Below are 16,332 nucleotides of genomic sequence, written 5' to 3' on the forward strand. Positions count from 1 at the left end.
GCTCAAGAAAAATGAATTATTATCAGTATTATTACATTCCAGGCTTGAGGGCTTACGCAAAGATGGAAGCTGTTGAGAAAAAAGAAAACTGACATTGATCTGCTTGTACTGATATAGAAAGACTTCAAGACATGCTATTAAGTGAAAAAAGCAAGTTTTATAGCACTAGATCTAGCCCAATCCCCTCATTCACTCATTCAACAAATATTTTGAGCTCCAATCAGCACTGTTCTAGATTCTGCAAATTCAGCAGCGAACAAACCAGACAAATATCCCTGCTCTCCTGGGGCTAGTATTCTAATAGGGTGAGACAATAAATAAATAAGAAAATACGAGGAAGTGGTAAATGATGTAATGAAAATAATTCAGGATGATGTTTAAAATCCTCATGGGTTAAATTCTAAAATTACCCATGCAAGCATTTTTTTTTAGAAAAAAAAGTGCAGAGGCATTTAACTGTGGTTACTTTGAGGGGAGAGGCTGGAGGCTTGGGACTGGGGGAGGGAGACTTGTTTTTCATTTTAACCTTTCTGTAACTTCAGCATTTTCTTAAGTGTGTGTGTCACTTTTATTAATTTTTTTTTAAAGTGGCAACCAAGTGTAGCTGGGTAGAGAGAGTTGAGCCATGTTTTGTTTTCTTCCTCCATTCTTTTTGGATTTTTCATTTCTTTTAAACAAGTATAGAAGTGGGAACTATATCGTTTTCTTCTGGGGCGGCTGGAGAATCTCGCCTGCCAGAGAGCTGGGTAATCTAAATCACCCACAGCGGAACTGCTCAGGGGTTGGCAATTTTTGTAACAATGTTGAACACTTGAGGGTTTTATTTCTAGGATAACCCTCCCCCCCACCCACCCGCAAACACAATTTTTACCAGTTACAAAACCCAATGCCTCATCTGCGAGGCCATTCCCACGTGGAAGCCTTGACTTCTCAGAGTTGGATTCTTAAGCCAACATTCCTCAACCAGAGGTGTCGTAGAAATTTTTAGCTTCGGACCTCTACAAAGCAGCTTCTCAGGGAAGCTGACTTGTGGGATCAGGCCGAGGGAAGTTATAAGAGGCTGAGAGGAGGGGCTGCCCTGCTCCACCCTCCGCCTCCGCCCACCCTCTCAGAGCGGACCCTCGGGAAAGAGTGCATCTCCTCGTTGCCATGGAGAACGCTGGGAGGCGGGGAGAGAAATTGTGCAGAAGGGAGGGGCGCAGTGGCGGGAGGCCCGGTGAAGGGCTGACCCCGGCGGCTGGGATAGAGCTTGTGAGAAGGAGGAGGAGAAAATCCAGCGAAGCCTAACGACCCGGCTCTGCAAAAGCAAAAACAACCCGAATGAGCCAATAACTGTGAAAAGGTCTCAGCGAGACCTTAACCGTCCCCCGCCCCTCAAGCATCTTTCTTCCTTCCTTCTTTCCCTCTCTCCCTTCCCTTCGTTTTTTCTCCCTTCCTTCTTTCCCTAAACATCTGCCTGGTTCCTTCAAGAGTGAAATAAAATCACACGTGGTGAGTTAAAATTACACGTGTTCATTTTTATACTTTATATTAAAGTCATTAGTTCACAGGTTTTGTTGTTGCGATTTTTCTTTTAACAGTTCTATTTCGTTATAATTGGTCTCCTTTGTAATCCCATGGACGCAATTCTATGCATTGAAAAACTATCCTGAAAAGGGTCTATGGCACAGAAAGGGTTAAGGATTCCTGGACTGGAGCGCCCAGAAGAGGGTAGAGGCCAACCAGTAGTTTAGGGGTGGCGGGCAGTATGACCTTTCTAAAATGATGACCTTTGAGCTGTAGGAGATTGCCAAGAGGAGGTGGGAGCAGAACATTTTGGGTGTTGGGAACAGCAAGTGCAAAGGCCCTGAGGTGGCAGTAAGCCTGTGTGTTGGATGAAAAGTAAGGAGGCAGGTGTGGCTGGAGTGGAGTGAGGAGGAGAGGAAGAGAGAGGGAAGTGGGGAGATTTAATAGGGCTTCGTGGGCCTCAGAGTTACCTGGGAAGCTTTGCAAATCTTGGTCAACACGTCCCAGGGATCCTGACCCACTAAGTCTGTGGCCAGGTCTGAGGACCTTCGATTTAATTTAACTTACTTTAATGAACATTTCTTTTCTTTTTTGGCCCCGCCGCAGGGTTTGTGGGATCTTAATTCCCCAACCAGGGATTGAACCCGCGCCCTTGGCAGTGAAAGAGTGGAGTCTCAACCACTGGACCTCCAAGGAATTCCCTTAATAAACATTTTCGATTGCTAAAAATCTAAGGAATCCCAAAGGATATAGAGTGAAAAGTACATGTCTCTGCCACCTCTGGGGGTCCCTAGTCCCCCTCCCCAGACACAGCCATTTGGGGCGGTACTTATATATGTGATGAGTAAACATACGCACCTAGACCCTTTGGCCTTCGCATGCGCACACGCTCACACACACGTCAGACTGTTTCAGATTCAAATCCAGGTTCCAATACTTTCTGGCCATGTGACCTTGAGCAAGTGATTTTATTTCCTCAGCTATAAAATGGGAATGATCATCATATTACCTGTCTCATAATGTTTTGGTGAGTTAATTTCATGAGTTAATTCGTAGAGAGCACTTAGAATGATGCCTAGTACATAGGAAGTGCTCCATAAAAGGTGACTATTCTCAGTCACTTCTTTTTTTTCATAGCTGCCTAGTACATCACTATAAGAACAGAGCTGTGCAGTTTAGTCAATTCCTACTGATGAACAATTAGGTTTATCTGAGACAGGCTGGGGCCTGGGACCCTTTGCTGCAGTGCTGCCATCCTTGCACCTGGACACACGTCTCCTCCAGCAACAGAATACAAGGAAACTATATGGGACTAAAAGTAACTGCACGCATGCGCAGTTAGGGCAAATGCTGGACAAAAGATACCAAAAAGTCCAACTGCCACTTTGGAAGAGCCCAGAACAAAAGCAAGGGGGTCGGGAACAAAAGCAGGGGGTCGGGAGCAAAAGCAGGGTACTGCGCATGCCCCCTGCACACAACATCACCTAAGGGGTGGGCAAAACCATCTAAGCCACCGCTCCAGCCGGACCCCTGGACACACCCTTACCCTCACCCCATATAAGGAACAAGCTCGCCCCCCAACCCCCCGGCCCCAGGGAGCGAGCCAGCAAGGGAACCTGCTGTGTGTTCTCGCTCCCCCCCCACCCCGCGCCCCGCTGCCGCAGGGGCCCCAGTAAAGCCTTGCCTGAATTTCTTGTCTGGCCTCTGATCAATTTCTACTGATTAAGGGGTCAAGAACCCTGGTCGGTAACACATTCATTCACTCAAAAATATTTCTTGGGCACCTACTGTGTGCCAAGCCCCACACTGCGGTTGGTGCAGAAAGACCCTGGTACCAAGTTCTCCACCCACACATCTCGGTATATAGGTAGGAACTGCTGGTACCAAAAGTCACGCGATTTTAAAACGGTAATATACAGTGCCAATGGCTTTCAAAGGGACTGTCCCATTAGCACGCCCACCTTCAGGGCTTGGCTGGAACCCGCACGTTTAGGATGGCAACTGTTTAGTTTGGGAACTGCTGCCTTTCTTGGGGAAAGGTGCTGACGTGGGCTTGGGCTTCGGCGCGGGCGTTCAGCTTGGAAGATAGGGCCCCTGAGAGGCCCGGGGCGCGGCCACACCCCTGTGGGGGAGGGGAGCGAGGGTGTCCCGAAGGGAGTGGACAGCCCCCTTGTCAGTCTTCCCGAGTCCCGGAGTGTAAGATGAGAAGGGGGGAGGTGGGCCTCATCCGGGGGGAAGGCGAGGAGGAGCTTCGTGCGCGCGCGCGCTCCTCGGCACTGAGCGCTCGGGCTGGGAGGCGCGAGGTGCGTCAAGGTCAGCCTGGACCGGGGTGGCAGCCTGCCTAGTGGCCGGAGACCCTCCTGGGGAGCTGGGCTGCGGCCTCCAAGCGCCTCGGCCATATTGAATAGCCACGGCTGAGCCGTCTTTGTCTGCGAAGTTCTCTCCCAAGTTCCAGGCACGTCCCTGGAACAGGAAGAGCCACCGGGCAGCCCCTGTATCGCAGCTGCAGGCGGGACACCCGTTTGCAGCTTGCTGTGGGCTTGGAGCCTCAGGACTGACCTCATCCCGGCTCACGTAAGCATCCTGGAAATTGATTCCCACCAGTCCTTGAGGGGAGCGGGACTTGATCAAGACCAGACTCGTTGCAGGCAGAGAAATTGGGAGGTGAGACTCTCCCGGAGGCGCTGCCGAGACCCCACCCTCACCCCCAAGACTCGGGGCTACGAGTAGTTTGGGCTCATTGCCCCCACCCCAGATTTCACCCTGGAGATTTTAAAGACCCTCGAGAAAAGCCATGTGGGGGGCTGGTTCCCCTGGGGCTTCCTCCCATCCCCCGACTGCCTGATCCTCTGGAGTGTCCCCGACGTCTGCAAAGATGTGGATTTGGACGTCCTCGTGGAAGCCTTGAAGCCCGTGGGGACCTTTAAGAAGATCGGCAAGGTGTTTCGCCGGGAGGAGGACTCCACAGTGGGAATGCTGCAGATCGGGGAGGACGTGGACTATTTGCTCATCCCCCGCGAAGTCCGGCTGGCGGGAGGCGTCTGGAGGGTCATCTCCAAGCCGGCCACCAAGGAGGCGGAATTTCGGGAGCGGCTGATCCAGTTTCTGGAGGAAGAAGGCCGCACCCTGGAGGATGTGGCCCGCATCATTGAGAAGAGCACCCCGCATCCACCCCAACCCCCCAAAAAACCCAAGGGGCCCCGGATGAGGAGAGTCCAGCAGATGGTGACCCCACCTCCCCGGCTGGTCGTGGGCACTTATGACAGCAGCAACGCCAGTGACAGCGAGTTCAGCGACTTCGAGACCTCCAGAGACAAGGGTGACAAGGGCCACAAAGGCACGGGGCGTGGCAGGAAGGTGCGCAAAATGCCTGTCAGTTACCTGGGCAGCAAATTCCTTGGGAGCGACCTGGAGAGCGAGGATGATGAGGAACTGGTGGAGGCCTTCCTCCGGCGAGGGGAGAAGAAGCCCAGCGTGCCGCCAGCCCGCCGCCGGGTGAACCTGCCAGTGCCCATGTTTGAGGACAACCCGGTGCCCCAGCTGTCCAAAGCGGACAGGTGGCGGGAGTATGTCAGCCAGGTGTCCTGGGGGAAGCTGAAGCGGAGGGTGAAGGGCTGGGCACCGAGGTCCAGCCCAGGGGTGGGCGAAGCCTGGCAGGCCTCTACCAGGTTGGAGAGGGATGGCGCATCAGTGTCACGCAGCGCCAGCCTGGGGGATAATGTGGGAAATGCAGGAGATGGGCAGGTGCCTGAGAGCCCCCCAAGACGGTGGAGGCCTAAGATCAACTGGGCCTCATTCCGGCGTCGCAGGAGAGAGGAAGCAGCAGCCAGAGCTCAGGGGGCAGAGGCTATAGATGAGCAGAGAGTGGAGGCTGTAGATAATCAGAGGGTGGAGGCTGTAGATAATCAAAGAGCAGGGGCCATAGCTGTCCAGGGGGCAGAGGCTCTGGACAATCAGAGGGCAGAGGCCATAGCTGTCCAGGGGGTAGAGGCTCTGGACAATCAGAGGGCAGAGGCCCCAGCTGTCCAGAGGGTAGAGGATGCAGATAATCAGAGGGCAGAGGCACCAGATGTCCAGGGAGCAGAGGCTGTATCTGATGGGGCAGAGGCCATATCTGACCAGAGGGCAGAAGCTGCAAATAATCAGAGAGCAGAGACCCCAGCTGTCCAGGGAGTTGAATCCTCAGCTGCTGGGAGGGTCCCAGGGGTCACCCCAGGATCTAGGACCCGGAAACAGGTCAAGACAGTGAGGTTCCAGACCCCTGGACGCTTTTCATGGTTTCGAAAGCGCCGGAGAGCCTTCTGGCACACTCCCCGGTTGCCCACCCTGCCCAAGAGAGTCCCCAGGGCAGGCGGGGCTAGGAGCCTCAGGGTCCTGAGGGCTGAGGCCAGAGCAGAGGCAGAGCACGGAGAGCAGGAAGACCAGCTGTGAGGTGAGGGCAGGGGGGCCACGGAGGACCTCGCCACCTGCCACAGTATGGGCCACTCAGGGTGCGTCCCTAACTCCGACACTTGGACAGAGATGCTATCTTCACACTTGAAAATGGAGGTACAGCAAGGGCCTGGCAGTGCGCCGCACATCTCCATCTAACACCCCTTTTTCTTTTCTTTTTAAAATTGTATCTCTCATGCATTGATTTAATTTTTTTTCACGTGGCTTGTGGGATCTTAATTCCCGGACCAGGGATTGAACCTGGGCCCGGCAGTGAAAGTGCCAAATCCTAACTACTGGACCGCCAGGGAATTCCCCATGCATTGATTTTTAAAATATAGACTCTTTATAGTAACCCAAGGAATGTAAATAAAGAAACCCATACAACGGGTTCGCATCACCCATGATTTTAACTTCTTCATATGCAATTCTAGGTGCTCAGCTTGAAAAAGGGAGAGAGGTGAGGGAGAAATTCCTTCCTCTTCTCCTTTTTCTTCGCCCTTTCGCCTGCACACTTAAACTCACTGCCTCCTGGAACTTAAAAAGAGGGCGCAGGTCAACATGCAAATAAAAGTGTTTACAAACTTATTTCTCGGCTGTGGACTCGGCAACTGAAGAATGCTCCAGGGTGATTTTGTCACACCCTTGTGTCCCCTCCCCTCCCCTCCCGCCCTCCGTGATGGCGACTTGTGTTTAAGTCACTTTGCTTGCCATCCCCACACTCCTGGGTTCTGCAGGCTTGGTGGGTCCAGGGCCTGCAGTTTACATGGCTTCGTCACATCTTGGCTACCAAATACAGAATAATCATCTGGGAAACGTGGCCAAAACGCGGGTTCTGGAGCCCTTCGTGCCAGAGCTGTGAATTGCTGGTGCGGGCTGTGCGGCCCAGGAATCTGTTTTGATCAAGCCCCACAAACATCTCCTGGGGCAGCTTGGCTCCTGGACACATTGAAAAAAATTAATTGCGATAGGAACAGGGCAAAAGGTGAGTTGCGATGTGGTAGTGAGGAGTATACTGTGACTGGCCCTTATAATCGGGAGACATTGGGTTGCTACATGCCATGGGAGCTGGGGGACATTTCTCTGTGTTGTTTTGTGTCCCCTCACCCAACCTCACTGGGGGAAAAACACAGCAAGTGACCATGCCCCAACCTCGATACAGGCAGGAGAAAAGGGAATTCTTGGAGGAAGGTCTGAAGGCCACCTGGGTCCTCCTGAGCTTCTTAGACCTGACTCAGTAGGGCTGTAGGGCTGGTGGGGGCGGGGGGACGAGAATACGCATTCCTAAGAAGTCCCCAGGAGACGTGGTTGCAGCTGGTTTCAGGACCTTATTTTGAGAACTGCTGGCTTACAGGAAAGTCAACTTTCGGCAGCCTGGCGTTCAAAAAACAGGCGGAGCTTTGAAGTTTCAAGGCAGTGGACCAGTACCCCACGCACCTTTAGTGCTCAAGAAGGGCCATCGTCCCCTTGATTTTAACCATCGGTCCCAGAGCGCCTCCTGGTTGGGACAGTGGGCGCACCCTGAGAGCCACCACGACGCGATTTTAACCATCGGTCTTGGAGCGCCACCTGGTGGATAAATGGGCCACGGCAACTCGCCTGAGTTGACGCTACCTCCTCAGGCCTAGTTGTAGCGGGGCGGAGCGTCCTTTCCTGGGGCGGGACCTGCAATAAGGAAGGCGGGGCCTCGTGGGCAACAGGCTTTGAGGAACGGAATAGAGGGAAAGGCTTCTCGTTTTCTGTTCCTGGAGCCCTGGCTTCTCCCTCCAGGCCGTTCTAGGACCAGGGCACATCCCCGGGAGTCTCAGGGGGCCCCTGTCTCCGTTTGAGCAGAACGAGGGGTGGGACAGCTTCCTTCTAGAGGTCCCAGGAAGGGGAGGGGGGCACGCTCCCGGCCTGTCTGCTCGCCCCGACCCCAGGGACCTCTGCACGCTCACAATCTAAACTCCAGTCACGTGGAATCCAAATAGACAGCCACCCCCGTGAAGGCAGGTGGCCTGTTTTGGAGACACGGTCTCCCCTACGCTTAGCAGGGAATCCTGGCACCTGAGCAGTCAAGGGTTATACACGAATAAACCCCAATCACCACAGCCCTGGCTCGGGGCTTTTGCACGGGCTGTTCCTGCCTCCTGAGAGCGCTTCCCTCGGGTATCTGCCGGCCGTACCCCTCCCCTCCAGCGCTGAGGGGAGTCAGCCCACGGGAGGTGGGGTGGGGGACAGCTGGTGGGACGTCCAGTGGGAGCCACAGGCCCGTGGAAGGAGAACTGCCTGGTACTGCAGAGAAAATCCAACATTCTGTATATGAATTGTCCCAAACTGAAAATGTTGCAAATAATTCCCACTTCTTGAAAACACCGTGCAGGCTGAGTGACAGATTCAGTTTCTGGGCACCAGCAGGTGGCTTTGGCCTTGAGGAGCTGGTGTATTTCTACCAGCTACACTTCAGATGGGCAGGGCAGGTGTGGGTCTCTCTCTCTCTTCCTTCCCCTCCTCCCTTGGTCCTGGTCACCAGAGCCCAGCCCCTCCCTTTCCCTCCCCCACCTCTTTTTCCCTCCCCCAGGAGCAACCCCTCTGCCTCTCAGGCTTCTCTTCCTGGAATCATCTCCTCCCCCTGCAGGGAGGTTCAGCCTTCCTGACTGAAGGCTCAGCTACATCCTGACACCCCCTGCGCAGCTGGGTGGCCGAGCCTCCATCACAGAGTCCGGCCCCCATCAGATTGGGGCGGAGGACAGGGGCACAGAGACGCTGGCCAGAAGCATGAGTCTGGAAGGGATCGGGGCTCTACGAACAGCCAGAAAGAACTCACTGGCACTGCTGGCCTCCCCCGGTGCCCAGTGTCCACGGACACGCTCACCCCTGTGCTAACGCGGGAGACCCAAAGACAATCCCGCTGGGGTGTCCCTGAGACCCCGTCCCATCACCTAGGGCTGCTGCCTCCGCGGGCGCCCGTTACACTCTTCCTTCTTCCATTGGGCTCGCTCGCGCCACCTGCAAAGGAGGGATTGAAAGGACAGGGGAACGAGCGGCGGGCGGGCGCGCACTTTAGAGCTCAGAGCGCACGGTTCAGCGGCTGCCGCGGCGGGGAGGGCCGAGGGGCGGAGCTGGGGCCCCACCGGCAGCCGCAGCCTCGCCGTGGCCTTAGCGGCATTTGGGCGGCAGCCTCTTGCCCCGACCAGCCTTCTTCCCACGAGCGGACTTGGAGCCGGCGGGCGGCCGAGCCCTGGGCTGGCCGCCCTTGGCCTGCGCCCCAGCGCCCGCGCGCCCCTTCCTGCTCTTGCTTCCTGCCGCCTCGTCCTGGGCTTCCGTCTCGGGAGGGATGCCCAGCCCGCCGGGGCCGCCGCCACCCCCTCGGGTTTTGCGGGTCCCGTGGGTCCCCGACGGGACAGGAGCCGCTGCCCAGCCCGCCCAACCCAGAGCCCTAAAGGCCGTGCGGGCCCGCTTGGCCCGGGGCTTCCTGGACGCGCGGTCCTCGGGCTCCGACTCCTCGCTCTCCACGTCCTCCGACGTCTCCTCCGACTCCCTGTTCCTGCGGGCCGCCAGCAGCGCCAAGACCTCCCCCAGGTTGCCTTTAGCGCATCTGAACCTCCCGCTCTGCCAGGCCTTTTCCTTTTCTTCCTCCGTCACCTCAGCCACGTCCTGGACCGCCAGGAGCGCCACTAGATCCAGGAGGCCGCCCTCATCTTCCTCGTCCTCGCCCCAGCCCGCCAGCAAGCCACCGGGAGCCTTCTTCCCTTTGGAGGGGGTCTGAGGCTCAGCCACGGTGGAGATGCATCCCAGCAGGTGACCGCCGTCTTTGGCCTTCCTCAGGACCACAGCGTCCACCTGGCGGCCTGCCTCCTCCACCTTCACTCGGGTTCCGGAAGTGTCCTTGGCCATGACGGACAAGACCTCGGGCAGGGCAGCTTCCTTGTCGCTCCAGCCCAACAACTCGATCACAGAAGCGATTTTCAAACATCTCGTCGCGGGCGGAGTGGTCCGCGGGGTCCGTACAAGCCACAATGGCCACAAACTCGGGAATGTCCACCCCCTCTCTTTCTTGATCCCCGTTTTCCTGAGACTCGCTTTGGGAGGCGTCGCTGCCCATGGTCTCCTCGTCCGACGCGTCTCTCACTGCGAGTAGGGCCACTAAGTCTGGAATTTTGCTCCGGTCTTCTTTGATGTTCAGGCTGATCGACTCAGCCCCAGGGAAATCTTTCTCCATCTCCCTCTTCTTGGCTTTGTCCATCACCGTTGTCAGGGCCAAGAACTCGCTGGGACCGTTCCATCATCTCTTTCCCTCTGGAGGGCCCACTTCCTAAAGAGCTCCTTCGCGGCGGCCTGGAGGGTGGTGTACAGCGCGCTCTGTTCGCCATCCCCTCTCAAGTCTTCCTTGTCCATCTCCTCGATCACGATACCCAGGCTCTAGCCGGAAGAGTCTTGGGACTCCCGCTCCCCGACGTGGATGGCCGCCCTCCACGCCCCACTTCTTGCTCTTCTGGTCAACCTGCTGCCTCTGGTTCTGTTTCTGCGACCCCGACGGCCCCTCCTAGCATCTTTGGCTGCACCAAGAGGGGGCCAGCCTCCCTTACCCCCGGCCCCGACCCCAGAGCCAGGGTCTCCGAAGCGGGAGGGGTGGGCGTGTCCCCGGGGGCCCTGGCCACTGCGGCCTGTGGGGGCCTTTTATCCAGCAGCAAGCGTTTCATCTGCCTCAGGACTCTCGTACCCTCCGCGCTGTCCTTGCACAGAACCCTCCAGACGCCGTCCTTGCCCGGGATCTCCTTGGGGACGGCACCGTGATTAATGCCCTTCACAAACTCCATCAGGGCGGCCTTGACCTTCTCGTCCCTCAGGGCCCTCGTGTTCCGCAGCCTGAACTTGCCCAGGGGCAGCAAGGCCGGCTTCAGGACGGCTTCGATGGCTGTCTGCTCCAGGTCCTCCGGGATGCCGGTGACCAGCAGGGCCCTGTGCACGTCCACGGCCAGCCCCCTGCACCAGTCCCCCAAAAGGCTCATGGCCACGGTGCCGCCGCTGGCGCTGATCGCGGAGCAGGAGGGAGCCCGAGGCGGACGTGGGCTGCGGTCCCCTGTGCAAATGCCACTCTGGAACAGCGCCACAGGGCTTGGAGTTCAAGTTCAGGTGAATGTGGCAAGGCTCGGGCTCCAGCTGCCCCTGGGCGGCTGACGCAGCGTCCTTTCCCGAGGCCCCTCCCCACAGGGATCCTAGCATCCGCAGGAAGCTTACGAGTCAACCCCAGGGGTGCCACCGGCCCGGCCCCTCCGCCCTTTGTTCCTGACAGAGGCTAAGTGACACCGCGGCGCCCGGGACAGGTGCTGGGGAGGGCGGCGCCGTGGGCACCCGGAGCGGCGCGGGGAGGGACGCCACGCTTGCCTGCCTGTGGCCGGGTCTGGCCTTGCACCCTCTGCTCAATCTCAGCAGTTCCGGGCGACGGGGCTGCTCCGCCCTGCGCCTGCGCACACGGGCTAGCCCCGCCTCCCAGCTGCACCCCATCTCCATGGCAACACTGCGGGCCGGAGCCGGGGTCGGAGTTGCTGGGGTCTGAGGAGCCGGCTCTGGACGAGCCTGAGGAATGGAAGACTCAGGGGGTGGGACCACCATCAGTGATGAGCCCCAAAAGACCATATTCACAGGGGGTGAGACAGCAGTCAGGGGGACCCGAGCTCCTTCAGGGGATAAAGACCTCCTTTCGGTAGAGGACCGGCTTCCTGCAGGGTTGTAATTCCCCTCCACAGTGTAGGTGGAGTTCAGAATACAGAGACGTAAATCAAGGGCTATGGGGGGAAAAAAGCGGTGGGGGGGGACTTCCCTGGCGGTCCAGTGGTTAGGACTTCGCGCTTCCACAGCAGGGGGCACAGGTTCGATCCCTGGTCTGGAAACTAAGATCCCGCAAGCGGCGCGGCGCGGACAAAAAAAAAAAAAAAAAAAAAAAAAGCCTATGGCCTCCCACGGTGGAACCAGGACTCACTCAGAGTTTTCGGGCCTCACTCAGTGGGGACGGGCTTCAATAAGGGTGCACAGGCCTCAGCTGTGAGGTGCGGGCATCATTTGGGGTCCACAGCCCTCACTAATGGGGTACGGGCCTCGTTCAATGAGGCCTCGCTCTTGCAGATGTTTCTGTAGCCATAACGATGCACGTACAATTCACCGTGTGTTTTTGTACACAGTTTCTGTACATGTATGATCCTCAGTGAGATCAGACGTGAATTCCGCAAGAAGGCATTTCCGCTGACTGGGTCCACAGGCTGGGACAGGTGAATATCATAGCTACTCTAAATACACATCTGCATCACCATCCTTTATAAACCTCCCCCACCCGTAACTCTATGTAAATCAGGCGCTGTGGCCCAGCTATTGAGTTCCTACTGCTGCTCGCTGCCCACGCAGTGACTCTGGGAAGGTCCCTGGGCTTCTCTACGCCTCGGTTTGCTCCTCTGTGAAATGGCGATAACCATTAACCCTACCTCATCGGATCCTAAAGGAGATTAGAGGTGATAATCCATGAAAGCCCTTGGAACAGAGGTTGGCTCAGAGTTAGTGCTCCTTGAAAGATGGCTCCAGGAAGGAAGGGACTTCCTTTCTTGAGAACTTATCATGATATAATCATTTAACATAAATATATAAATTAATTTAATTGTTAAATAAATAAGTATATAAATAAAGAAGGAACCCAAACACTTCCTTTTTTTTTTTTTTTAACGTAGGAAGAGTTTAATTGCAAAGTTACCATGGCAACTGGGCCTAGGGCAAACCAAATCGCTTATTCACTCTCCTACCCACGCCCCTGCAGCTCTTATTTTCCCTGCTTTCCTCTTTTCCTTTCGCCCTCCTGGTCCCAAATGGATGTTATCCTTCTCTCTAGAGCAGCGTTGTCCGACAGAAATATAATGCGGGCCCCCAAGGCAAGCCACATGCAAAATGTTAAGTTTGCTAACGTACACCTTCAATAAATAAAAAACAGGTGAAATGAATTTTAAGAATAGATTTCCTTTTTAATATAAATTTGTTTCTTTATTTTTGGCTGTGTTGGGTCTTCGTTGCTGTGTGCGGGCTTTCTCTAGTTGCAGCGCCACAGGCTTAGTTGCTCTGCGGTATGTGGGATCTTCCCAGACCAGGGTTCAAACCTGTGTCTACTGCATTGGCAGGCAGATTCTTAACCACTGTGCCACCAGGGAAGTCCTGGCTACAAGTTCTTTGACTGCCATCTGGAAGCGGCGTCCACATACCCTTTTCTTGAATCTGAAGCTGGACAAGCTGTGACTGCCTCGACAAGTATGGCAGAAGTGATGCTATGTGTCTCCCAAGGCCAGTTATAAAAGCCTTTTGCCCACTTCTCTTGGAATATTTGCTCTCGAGACCTCCCTCCCAGGACATTCCTGCTTGAAACTTAACCTCCATGCTGTGAGGAAGCCCAACTCACACGGAGAGACCAATGGAGGTGCTCAAGTCAACATCTCCAGCTAAGCCCAGTTTTCAAGTCATCCCAGACCAGGCACCAGACATGACTGATGAAGCTTCCAAATGATTCCAGACCTTAGCCATTGGAGTCACCCCAGCTAAGGCACCAGACGTTGTGGAACTGAAAAAAAGCCATTCCCCATTACTCCCTTTCATTATGCTGACCTACAGACTCCATGAACATAATTAAACATTTTTGTTTTATGCCAGTGAGTTTAGGGTGGTTTGTTATGCAGCAAAAATAACCAGCACACACCCATCCCATCCTTACTGCTTTGGACAGGTAACTAACCTCTCCGTGCCTCCATTTACGTCCCTGAAAATGGGGATCACCTTCTCTTAGCATCGTCAGGAAGATAGGAGAGGTTGTGGCGTGCTCCCGCCCAGCGAACCCCCGCAGCACTCAGCAAGTCCTATTGAGGTTATGAATCAGCGGCCGGTCACTTCCAGATCACCCACAGCTGACCATGACCGCAATGGGGGCAGCTTGCGTAGAGACCACTGTGAGCCCCAAGACCGTGTACCGTCCCCATCCCGGTGCCTCGGGTCCCTAATGATCTGCCCCAGCTCACCCTGGCCTCTCCCCATCCCTCGCTCCTCCACACCCAGTTTTCCCCTCCCTTCCCCTCCCCCCAGAGTTTGCGGAGACGGCAAGGAAGGGGTCCGCTCACAGACTCTGGAGTCACACGGACGTGACTTGAGTCAAGCCAGATCGCCTGGGTTCAGATTCCAGCTTTGTGTGACTCTGACAAGTCATCTGCCTTCTCTGAATCTGTAAAAATGTGCACAGTAAGAGCACCTAAACTTGCGTTTAAATCATCGGAGCGCATGTTATTAAGAGATATATAAATAATAGCTATTGTTGTTCTTGCTGTTAGTGTTGAACCCCAGCACCCCACTTCAGAGCTGAATCAACTTAAGCAAATTATTTCGCCCGCGCACTTGAGCGCTGGGGAAGCGCCTTCGCAGGTGCGTCTTTAAGTAGCGGCCCTGGAGCGCCGCCTGGTGGTCAATGCGTGCGCCGCAGAACTTCATCTACTGCGCGCAGAGCCCCCCACTATCCCCTCCCCGCGGTTCTGGGACCTGGTACATCCCTGAGAGCGGGGGAGAGTGTTGAGGGAGGGGGTCCCAGGTCCGGGCATCAGATCTATCTCCCCGCCCCGCCCCCCCCCAAACTGAAGGGGCTGGTGTTGGAGGTTTGCTAGATTCAAGGTGTGGCATCAGGCTCGTGTCAGTCCGTACCACAATCACACTAACATACACAAAACACACACTGGCTCACACACACTCACTTGCATTCACACAAAGTGACATTGACACACACTTGGACTGAGCTACTCTATTCCCTCCTACAAACATACACACACACACACACACACACACAATTTGCACACACCCAGAGACATACACAGAAACCCATTCATTGACACCCCGAGCCTCGCCCCACCTACATCCACAGAGAGACACACACAGCCCTAACAAATGAAACACACAGATACACTACATATGCCTCAGCCCGAAACAGAAACGCCCACATCCTCATCTATAACACGTGAACAAAACCACCAACTCCACAAGGAGACCCCCAGAGAGCATGCAGGGACCAAGCGACGCCTCACCCCTCGCCCACTCTCGCCCCGCTATTGGAGCCGGGAAGGTTGCTTCTGCCCATGAAGGGACAGACCCCGCCCGGAGGGACCCGCCAGATTCTCCTTCAGGCTCACCAAGGCCAAGCGAACCTGCCCTGGGGCGCAGGGAGCTTGGACCTGCGGGCTGACGGGGCGCCACCGCCACCCAGAGCTCTGTGTGTGGACACTGGCCTGGAGACTTGGGCCAGGTCCGTGGGAGCTGCCATCAGACTGCCAGACTGGGGGAGACTCCGAGGGAGGGCGAGAGTCTGATCCAGCCCCACTCCCGCGCTTCCCATTCATCCTCCACGTGACATCACAAACTTGACCCTGTCTCTCCTCTCCTCTAAACCTCTCTATGGCTCCTCAGTGCCCTCGGGAGAAAGCACAGGCTCCTTGCCTCGGCCTACGAGGCCCTGCATACTGCGGTCCCGCCCTCCTCCCAGGTCTTTTTCCAGCCTGAAGTATCCGGCTTCCGTGTTAAGCTCTACTCAGGAGTGTCCTATGACCGGCACCCCTCCGCCCACACACACACTAGGCTGTGAATCCCGGGAGGGCAGGGCCTGGGCTGTCGCAGTCACCGCTGGGTCTCCAGATAGGCGGAAGCAGGTCCTGGGGGGATGTGTGTGGAAGGAAGGAAAGACGACAGGGAGAACGGAACGGAGGGAGAGAGGGAAGAAAGATCTTTAAAATTTAAACCTTTGGTCCATCTTTCTTCTCTGAGCCACGTCTCCCTGTGCCCACCAGAGGACGCTCTGACCCAGCAAATCCCTAAAGCAGCGACTCAGCCCGCTCTTCGTACAAAAAGGAATTACGATATTGCGGAGGATTAATACCAATAACCACTACTGAAAGCCCTACTGCACCCCAGGACGTGTGCTAAACCCTCCACGTGCCTAAGCCAGCACAGCAACTCAAAGTATCTTGCAAAGGAGGAAAGTGAGGCTCAGAGATGTTGTTTAACTCTCCCAGCGTCACACAGCGCCTAAACTGCAGAGAAGCTTCCCGCTCTGGCCTTGGAGACCCAATCGCCCTTTGCTCCTTGGCCACATCCCTGGTGTAACCAACTCACAATTCCCCGTGGACCTGGCCTTGCCTCTTCCCCCACTCGGCCACACCTCATTCCCCTCAGCTCTTCAGGTCTCCCGTCCTCCATCCAGCCACTGGGGTCTTCATACACCAACCCCCTCGAAAACACTTCTTCCCTTTCCCTACTTCACAGAGGGTCACCTCCTCCCTTCAGACTCAGCTCAGTGTCACCTGTTTCGGGAAGCTGGCCCCAATCCAGAATCAGCCCCAGCTCTTCCGACCCACC

The 16,332-nt window shown here is 55.8% G+C and overlaps 2 protein-coding genes across 2 annotated transcripts; one reads left to right on the forward strand and one right to left on the reverse strand.

The window, feature by feature from the left end:
- Positions 1 to 3,420: 3,420 nt before the first annotated feature.
- CCDC8 (coiled-coil domain containing 8) lies at positions 3,421 to 6,525 on the forward strand. Its single transcript, XM_082370170.1, has one exon. It carries the CDS (start codon positions 4,480 to 4,482, stop codon positions 5,935 to 5,937), a length of 1,458 nt encoding a protein of 485 aa, XP_082226296.1. The 5' UTR covers positions 3,421 to 4,479; the 3' UTR covers positions 5,938 to 6,525.
- Positions 6,526 to 7,156: 631 nt separating this feature from the next.
- PNMA8B (PNMA family member 8B) lies at positions 7,157 to 15,165 on the reverse strand. Its single transcript, XM_082370161.1, is given in 7 exon segments — positions 7,157 to 9,888; positions 9,890 to 10,200; positions 10,203 to 10,338; positions 10,342 to 10,370; positions 10,373 to 10,398; positions 10,400 to 10,493; positions 10,496 to 15,165. Coding segments are annotated over 7 exon segments (1,842 nt in total). The 5' UTR covers positions 10,929 to 15,165; the 3' UTR covers positions 7,157 to 9,075.
- Between the last annotated feature and the right edge of the window lie 1,167 nt (positions 15,166 to 16,332).

Source organism: Balaenoptera borealis (genome assembly GCF_965194805.1).
Source record: "Balaenoptera borealis genome assembly, chromosome: 19".
NCBI lineage: Eukaryota > Metazoa > Chordata > Mammalia > Artiodactyla > Balaenopteridae > Balaenoptera > Balaenoptera borealis.